A 9,705-nucleotide genomic window follows, 5' to 3' on the forward strand; every position below is an offset into this window, starting at 1 on the left:
AAAAGTGACTGGTAAGAGGAATATTTTTATACTAAAGTGGTTCCCAATGTATTCTCCAAAGCCAATAATTTCCTGGTTTTTGCTTTGCAAACAGCCAACAGAACCTGAAATTGTTTTTCCTAGTGCAAAATATAAAGCATAAACAAGATTCCACAAGAGTCAGCTTTAGCAACAGAGAATAAAAAAGAGTACAAGTTCACAATTTAGTATGCAAGTATTTTAATATTTTCCATCGTATTTCATATTTTCTGTCTTCTTCCAGAAAAAAAGTCTTAAATTCCCATTTTGAACTTTTGTCAGCACTTCAAAATGATCCAAATACTGCAACCTTTATTTAGACTAGGGGCAAGAATCAATTTGTATTGCACTACAGAATTCACCAACCATAAAAAGGGTTCTAAGGTAAACATTTTTCCAGAAGAAAAATTTCAGAACATTTGGCTGCACTCAGGCACTATGGCAAAATAATATTTTTTTTTAAAAAAAAAAGTTGGCCCTATTTCATTTATTTCACATGATTTGTCCTAATTGTGGTTCACCATTAAAAAAAATCAGTTAAGAAGCTTTGTTCTACCCCAAGAGATCCCTGCCTAGTAGACACAAAGCAAATTTCTAAATAACAAAAAGCTAAAAGCTGTTTTTGCTATGGTAGATTTGGAAATTCACACCTTGATAAAGATCTTAACAACACTGGTTTTGAGAATGATCCACAGGTTTACATGCCTCAAAATAAAAATATTAGAATATTCTGTCTTCAGACTAAGCAGGAAATTGCCAAAATTGATCTTCCCATCTCTCCTTACACACAAAAGGAAAAGAAAGGAGTTTGAGACCATCAGTGCACCTCTGCTCACTCCCTAACTTCCAGTCTGAATCATTCTTCTGCTATAGTACACTAAAAGTGCTCAAGTTCACAGCAAAGTTCATAAATTAAGTAGGGAGGAGTAACAGAATATAGAATCAGCTACTCTTTCCCCCCCCCCCACAATTACATCTATTGTTTTTCCTTAAAGAAGTTACAACAGTTTATTGATGAATGCTCACAGCGCATTGTTGTTATTTCTAACCTAGATTAAAGTCACCATGTGATTAGGGTTCAGGATTTCAATCCAGTAGCCATCAGGATCCTGAATAAAAGCCAGGCCTTTCATTTTACCTATAAAAGAGGAATATGTAGTTTTAATAAATTTCAGTATAATTCTCATTTTAAGCTTTTACAAGGTATATATGTCCCAGGATAATGTTGTAGGATAAAATCTGGGTCGGTCACCAGAGGTTCCCTGAGGATGGGGGCTTCAGCATGAGTCCAAAAGCTCAGAAGACCAAACCTCTGGTCCCCGTGACCGACCCAGATTGGATCCCACTTTACAACTTTCCAAGATTAGCATCATTTCTTCTCCAAGAATTTTTTTTCCAGAGACAAGATTTTTATCATTTATTTGCAAAAAGCAAGCTAAAAATAGACAAATAGGTTGGAGACACACATCGTGCTACCCTACATATATGTATATATAATTTGACATGATCAATGTATTCACCGATTAATCTCAATACTACGTACAAAGAAAAAGGCATTATTGGTTCACAGCACACTCACCATCATCTGGTTTTTTCACAAATTTTACCCCCAATTCTTCAAATCTTTTACAAGCTTTATTTACATCAGGAACAGCAATTCCAATGTGACCTAAAAATAATCAGAATAATCAAAAACAGTGCTACATTTGGTAATATGTGAATAATGCCTTTGTTCATAAAGCATTGACATAAATCATCTATTTTTTGGGGGGAAAAAACCAGGAACTACAACCATAATTCTATAATACATAGAGAAGAAATCTATTAATAGCATTCAAAATTACATTTAAAAGGGAATAGCCACAATCTGATGTGATCCGGATGCATTGGTACAACTCCTATCATTTATATCCAGGTCTGAAACTCAATGACAGGATTATGAGAATTATAATTCAATAAATTTATTTATTTATTTATTTATTTATTTATTTATTTATTTATTTAATTTATATACCGCCCTTCTCCCAGGGGACTCAGGGCAGTGAACAGGGCAATACATAAAAACTAGATACAAAAATTAAAATTATTAAAACATGATTAAACAATGCCCATAAAATTAATACAAATTTAAAATTAAAGTTCATTTATATAAATCCCACCCCGTCCCATCAGGCCAGGCCAGCTTGTTTAAAGAGATGGGTTTTAAGATCGCGCCGGAAGGAGCGGAGATCGGGCGCCATCTGGAGCTCAACCGGAAGATGGTTCCATAAATCCGGTGCACCCACAGAGAACGCCCTCCCCCTGGGGGCCACCAGTCGGCATTCTTTGACCGGTGGCACCCTGAGGAGGCCCTCTCTGTGGGAGCGTACTGGGCGGAGGGAAGTTGACGACGGCTGCAGGTGCTCCCCAAGGTATTCCGGACCCATGCCATGAAGGGCTTTGTAGGTCATTACTAACACCTTGAACCTCACCCGGAAGACAACTGGTAGCCAATTTAGAGATTATCAAGAAGATACCACTTTACTGAATAAACCAGAGAATCACTGGGGACCTTATATCGATCTAGTCCAATCCCTAGCTTGCTGAAATACACTAAACCAGCAGTCCCAAACTTTTTTGGCACCAGGGATGTGTCATGCCGATACCGCACCCACCCCATTGCAGGCAATGGAAAATGTCGCAATACGTCACAACACATTACGTGACATTGTGAGTTTGACACCCCTGAGGTACAATGTTCTTTTTAGCTGAAGTTCCTCCAGTAGAATTACATAGTAATTGCAAATATGGTTTCTCTGACAAATGAAGCCCAACCTGGAAGGAAATGTATGCTGCCATCAGATTGTGGAAACTGAATACAATCTGTATTAAATTGGGGAGAGACGGTCCTAGAGCCAATGCCATTGTTTTATTTCATGGAAAAAGTTTTCAACCATCAAAACATTCAAAAAAAAATATGAAGCTGGAATAGAGGTTTCCCCCCTCCCCCCCGTTTCCCTTTCTTTTTTAGATTTTTCTGGAAATAAAAGACACACAGGTAATACATTTTGGCTTTTTTCAAAACATACCAAATCCTCTGGGGTCTGAATTGCCATTGTGGTAAGCCTGTTTCTCATCATTTTCAGTGCCCCAGTTGCTGAAAGAAAGAAAGGGGACATATGGAATAAGTGGAGGACAAATTTGATTTTGATTTTATTAAATTTATATGCCGCCCTTCTCCCTGAGGACTTAGGGCGGTTCACAACAAGAAAAATTAAAAAACATAGAGTAAAAAATTTAAAAAAGAATTAAATAGATGCAATAATTATGAGACAATTTAACCCAGTAAAAAACCTAATTAAAAACTGTAGTCAGTCCAGGCCCGCTTGTTGGAACAACCAGGTCTTCAGGTCACGGCGGAAGGACCAAAGATCAGGGGCCATCCACAGCTCCGGGGGTAGTTCATTCCAGAGAGTATATCAGAATCTGAAAACCTGAGAGAGAATCCTTCCTCCCTTCTTACACTAAAGAGAATCAAGGCTAAGTATTCTTAACTTTTTCCTCATCTCCTCCTCTTTGGATTAAATTATTGCTTGCATAATGGATCTTGATTTCCTTCTTCAAGACCATTTTCATACCCTCTACAGCAGACATGTCAAACTCGTGATGTCATGTGATGTCATGCGACGTATTGGAGCTTTTTCCCCATTGTCGGCAATGGGGTGGGTGCGGTTTCTTCGTGATGCGTCCAGCCCATGGGCCGGCAGTTTGACACCCCTGCTCTACAGGAACAAGACCTTTCTTTAAAAAAAAAAAAAATTAAGTGTATCCTCTCTTTTCTAGGTGATCCATAGTTTGCAAAAAGATTGTTTCTTATTCATTTCTCAAATCTCCAGGTTTGAAGATTATATAGCAGATGAAAACCTGTGGACTAGGGAAAAACCAATATGCAACAGTCACCAGATTTCAAAGAATACACTCACTGTGTCAGTTCTACTGTGGCCTTCCTGGAAAAGGTCCATGCTATCCTCTCTTTATTATCTTTTGGAATATCATTTTTATCTTCATAGGCCAAAAAGTAGAGGGAGAACTTCATAGAAGGAAAATCATATTTTTGAAGTAAACTGAGGGGAAAAAACATACAAATTATTTCATTCTAAACATTTTTCCAGTTTCCTCATTGTAACACAGTACTAAGCCCCTTGATGATCTGCTTTAGGACTGCTGTTGACAATTTTTTAAATTGAAAAAAATCAATTAAAAATAAACATGAGGTTTACAATGACAACAAAAGCATACAAGAAAGTTGTATTATTTTCTTATATAGATCAAATCCAGAAAGACTCTTACTATGGTAGTGTTGAGGAAAATACAACATTTTTGCTTATATAAAATCCCAGTTTTCACTAAGAAAATATTTGGATTTTTTATTCAAAAACATTTGTGAGGAACAACATAAATTAGCCTATAGTTTGCTTTTTACTGATAAACAAAATTACTTCTGAGCAGAGATATGAATGCACTTTACATTTCCCAAATCCTTAACACATTAATCAGTTTTAATTCAGACTACTTATAACACGTATGGTAGCCCAAAGCGTTTAGTTTCTCATTATTTCAAAGATACTTTTTAGTTATTGTTACTGGTAGGGTGAGATGGGGAGGAACAACATTCTGCTTCAAACCTTGGAGGAAAGGCAGAGTTAAGCATGTTTTGTCAAATTATTGACAAAAACATTATACCCACAAAGAAAAACAAAAAGTCCTTTTACTGAGCTGAGGTTCTCATCAAAGAAAAGGAAAAGGGGTTTTGTTTCTTTCTTTAGTAGTTCATCTTTTATGTGCCAAGTTTTCTCAAAGTCCTTCCAAATTGTTGGAACAGTTTAAAGCAGCTTAAAATATTTCATTAGCTGAGGACTAGATCCAAGTCTTTTGTTTTTAGATGGTTAAAATGCTCATGAAGACAAGTAAATTCTTTTTACTTACGTCATCCCAAGAATTCTAGTATAAAAATCCAGTGATTTTTTAGGATCTTTTACTCTTAGCATTGTCTGCTGCATAAGAAAGTCCTACAGAAAAATACAGCTTTGGTAAATCAGAAGTCTCAACAACATAGAATATAGTTTTCCTAGGGATAAAAAAAATAGCCAAGGCTAAAATGATATTTGTTTTGATATCAGATTAACAGCACAATATTACATGGTCAGTACTTGCAGTTTTAACAGGATTCTGGTGGATGTTATTATTTTGATGCTTGGGGTACTGAATAACAATCAAAGAACTATTGTTTTAAAAGGCAGCTTCAAATTGAAAATTTTTGCTCAGCCTAAGAATCTAAATCAAAACATTGTAAGAGACGACTGTCCAGGCTCTCCTTAAATACATCACCTTCCTTGATAATTGGTTCACTTTACATCTGTTCTTACTGATATGTTTCTAACTTTCACTGGATCCTTCAGGAAATTATTCCATTTCATATACTCTGGGACAATAGAAAAGACTGTTATGTATCACCTTTTCAGGGATTTTAAAGTGTGGTCCTGCTCTCCTTAGATTTTGTTTTTCCAAGCTAAATGAACCCAGTGCTTTCAATTTTTCAATTTAAGACTTGAAATTCAGCTCCCTGATTTTTCATGTTTTCTTTCTACTTACTCCAACTTTGTTAAAAAGAAAATGCACATTGGAATGCAAAGATCACCAACCAGTGCCTCATATTATGAAGGGCTGTAGAGTGCTTTAGCTTCAAAGAATGCTTGCCTGCAACTTCTTAAACCACTTACATCCACAATGCAATCCCTGAAAAAGATTTGCTTGGCTTAAAGAATTACAACATGGTACAACCATTTGTTCAGCGACTGTTCAAGTTATGATGGTGCTGAATGAGGGGTCTAATGAGCAGTCTATATCCATGAAGTTGAGGTCGTCATGGTACACCTGCAGTAATATGATTGTGATTCGGATGCTTGGAAACTGCCTTGCACTTAAGAACGTCATCTGTGACCTTCCCTGCCAGTTTCCCACAAGCAAAGTCAATGGGGAAGGCAGGAAAGGTCACAAATTTCTCCCATAAGTCACTCTTACTTTTACCATTTTGTCTCCTGAGGAGCTCTCGGATAACATGAGGAATTGTTGGTAAGAGAGGTTGGATTTAAATAACTCTTGCAACATAGTTCTATTTTATCTTTTCAAAAGAACATTATAGTATGTTAAATGGAGCTAATTCCCAGAGATATATATATAGATAAGTTTACAATGTCCCAAAGGTGCTTTTTTCAAGAGGTAACTGGACTTTCTTGTTGTTGTTTTTTGAAGACGTTTCACTTCTCATCCAAGAAGCTTCTTCAGCTCTGACTGGATGGTGGGGAATGGAAGGATTTATATCACTGACTGTTAGAACAATTAACCAGTGGAACAACTTGCCTCCAAAAGTTGTGAATGCTCCAACAGTGGAAGTTGGTAAGAAGAGATGGGACAACCATTTGTCTGAAATGGTATAGGGCAGGGGGTAGGCAACCTTGGCTCTTTTATGATTCGTGGACTTCAACTCCCAGAATTCCTGAGCCAGCTATGCTGGCTCAGGAATTCTGGGAGTTGAAGTCCACGAGTCATAAAAGAGCCAAGGTTGTCTACCCCTGGTATAGGGCTTCCTGCCTGAACGGGGGTTGGACTAGAAGACCCCCCCCCCACCCAAAGGTCCCTTCCAACTCTGTTATTCTATTCTATTAGCATTCCGGGAAGGATATGATCCTCCGGCAGTAGACTTGAGGTTACTTTTTAGCTTGGCTTCCACTCTGGTATTCTGCAACGCCTGAATCCTACGAGCTCTTTCGGCGGAGCGAAAGTTGCTCGCAGTGCAATCAAGAGAGGCCCTCTTCTTCCCACTTTCCAGCAAGCTCTCTCCGTTTCTTCAAAGGTTTCCTCCTCCTTGAAAGTCACTTTCCTCCCCTTTACCTTCGTGCTGGGATCAGGGTCGGAACAGGCACTACGGGCTTCCTCATCGGTCAGACCGCTCAACTCGCCTTGCTCCGACATGCTGCAACCAGGAACCCGAACAGCCACACCGACTTACGCCCAGTCCGTCCCCGCCCAGTAGCGTATTTTAGAGGCGACGAGGAGGGAAAAAAAAAGGGATGAGACTCTCCAGCCAATAGAGGCAAGGCATGCAAATCGGGCAAAACTGTAGTTTGGCCTACATCCACACTGTATACTATCGTAGCAGATCTACTTCAATACCTTCCTTCAGTTCCCAGCGTTCTTTGCGGCAGGAGAGTTACCTCCCCGATTCCTTTAAAAGGAAAGAGGATTCATCCCCTATAAATGATGAGGAAGCTAGGTGTTATTGCGAGTTCACTTTTCGCTGGGTGGCGATGCAAAATACAGATGTGAGAGCAGCTACAGTATGACTTATACATACAGTAGGACTGCAGAGAACTAAACGATAGGAAGTACAATTTTTTTTAATAAAATTATGCGTGTTAAGAAATTTGAGGAAAACTTTTTAAAACTCTATTAATACCGTATATCCAATAAAGAACGATTAATTTGAACATGCTCTTCAAAAGCAAAGAACTGAGCAAAATACTTAACAGCCACAGGAGACTTAATGGAAAATTTTAACTTGTTTGGTATTCTCACAAAATCCAATTTTCTGAAATCTCATGACGGCTGTGAAGCATTGTTTTTCAAAGTCAGTGTTTATTATAGCAAATAAGACATTTGGTTAATAACAGTTGAGCAGAAGGCTGCAGTTGAAGAAGCTGTTATTAAAGCAATGTTCTCCAACTTAGTATTGCCCGCATGTACATTGCTCAAATGCTTATTCAATAAAATATGAGTTGACTCTGTTAATGCAGCAATTCATTCATGCCTTCAAGTTAGTATTGACTCTTGGCAACTGCCTGGACCAGTCCCTGCAGTGTTCTTGGCAAGATTTGCAGAAGTAATTCTCAGCATAGTAAACCATAAACTATCATTTATAAAATTATAGTCTTTGCTTTACTACTGTATAGCACTCTCTTAGGGTAATTTTCTTGGATTAATCTGGCAGACTGGAGCAACAGAGAGCAGATTTTAACTTTTTTCTGCAGGGCTTTTCAAAGTACTGTCCCGTTCCTTCTTTTCTCCAGGCTAAATGACTCCAGTTCTTCCAGATCCTTCTTGTGTACTTTTCTTTTGAATCATTCCAACTTCCCAGAAAAAAAATGGTGTAAAGAAATGGACACAAGAAGGCAAGAAGTCACTGATCACTATAAAGAGCAGCCTGTACAGGGCTTCCAATTCAAAACTGCTTTGGAGAATGCATGTTTGCAACTCCTTAAAGCAGTTGTGTTTGCAGTGCAATCTCAGAAAAAAGGTGCTTGGTTTAAGGAATACAGGGAGGTATGAACTTACGTATTTCCACAGTGAAGCAATTTTTTGCCTTTAATCCAAAATTTCTAACATAAAAGCTTCAAAAACCAATAATAATCAGCAACAATTGGACTGAGTAAAATGGATTAATTGTCTATCGAGTCAAATTTACTGTAATTTTTAAACTTCTTTATGACATAAACTTTCCAGAATGTTCTGAAGAGTTCAGTTTTAAACTGAACATTTGTTAAGATGTTTGAAAAAGTTACACAATAACATAATTCAGTAATTCAGAAGCATTTGTAACCATATTGTCATCCTTTACCAGTACATATCAATCAAAATAACAACAGGCTTGATCAAGAGAGTCTAGATTTAAAGAGATTAGAACATGAGTGTCAAACTTGCGTGTCATGTGACATGCTGCGACATATTGCAAATTTTTTTGCATTGCCAGAGCTGGGGTGGGCGCGGCCTCCACATGATGCAACCGACCTGTGGGCTGGCAGTTTGACACCCCTGGATTAGAAGGAAATGCCAATTTACTGACTGAGTTAATATAGCACAGTAAGGTAATAAACTATGGTTTATAAACGATTATATTTGATTTACTACAGCACTATCTCAGGTTGTGTTTATATAACATGCATGCCCAGAATTAAACATGATTTAGCTAAACCAATTTTGAGGTTAGAATGATACACTAACCAACGAACTATTTACTTCAAATAATTTATTATATTTTATAATTGTATGAATAATTTGTTCTCTTATTGATTTGGTTCCTCACCAGACCAATATAATCCAGATGATCACTTATTCATGATCAGTCAAGAGGCAGTGATTGCTAATCAACTCACAATTCTCTCTAATTGGTTAGAATTATTTCTCTGTGAAGCTTTTGAGCAAAAATGAAATTTAAAAAGTGACTGGCAGGTACCTTTTAGAATCAAACACTGTAGCTTCAAATTGTGCAAAGGTCAAGATGGGTATTGCATTCACTAAGTTTTAAATAAGAAAAATGAGTTTATAGTTCTTCCAGTACCAAAGAAATTCAACATAATGATAGCAGTGTTAAAATGTGGGACTTACTATTCTATATAAAATTAATATTTCTGAGAACACGAATTAAATCAAATGCTCAAGATTCTGTAACATTTTTAAAATAAGTTAGAAGCAAAACTGAAATAAAGTCTCCATACATAGCAATAGTTCCCCAAGAGTGAGATACAATAAATAGCAGGTAAGATATGCTTATTCCAAGCGTTCTTTTTCCTTTGGTAATATTATGAATATTTGCAAGTTGGAAAAGACCACACTCCAGGAACCCATCTGCTGCGGCAACAGCACAATACCTAT

The 9,705-nt window shown here is 37.4% G+C and overlaps 1 protein-coding gene across 1 annotated transcript; it reads right to left on the reverse strand.

Annotated features, from left to right (window-relative positions):
• Positions 1-209: 209 nt before the first annotated feature.
• Positions 210-7,329, reverse strand: GLO1 (glyoxalase I). The gene is made up of 6 exons (XM_083348050.1): positions 6,949-7,329; positions 4,984-5,066; positions 3,981-4,121; positions 3,087-3,154; positions 1,598-1,687; positions 210-1,156 (listed from the first exon to the last, which is right to left on the reverse strand). Exons 1-6 carry the CDS (start codon positions 7,027-7,029, stop codon positions 1,068-1,070), a joined length of 552 nt encoding a protein of 183 aa, XP_083204176.1. The 5' UTR covers positions 7,030-7,329; the 3' UTR covers positions 210-1,067.
• Positions 7,330-9,705: the final 2,376 nt, after the last annotated feature.

Source organism: Vipera ursinii (assembly GCF_947247035.1).
Source record: "Vipera ursinii genome assembly, chromosome: 1".
Classification (NCBI taxonomy): domain Eukaryota; kingdom Metazoa; phylum Chordata; class Lepidosauria; order Squamata; family Viperidae; genus Vipera; species Vipera ursinii.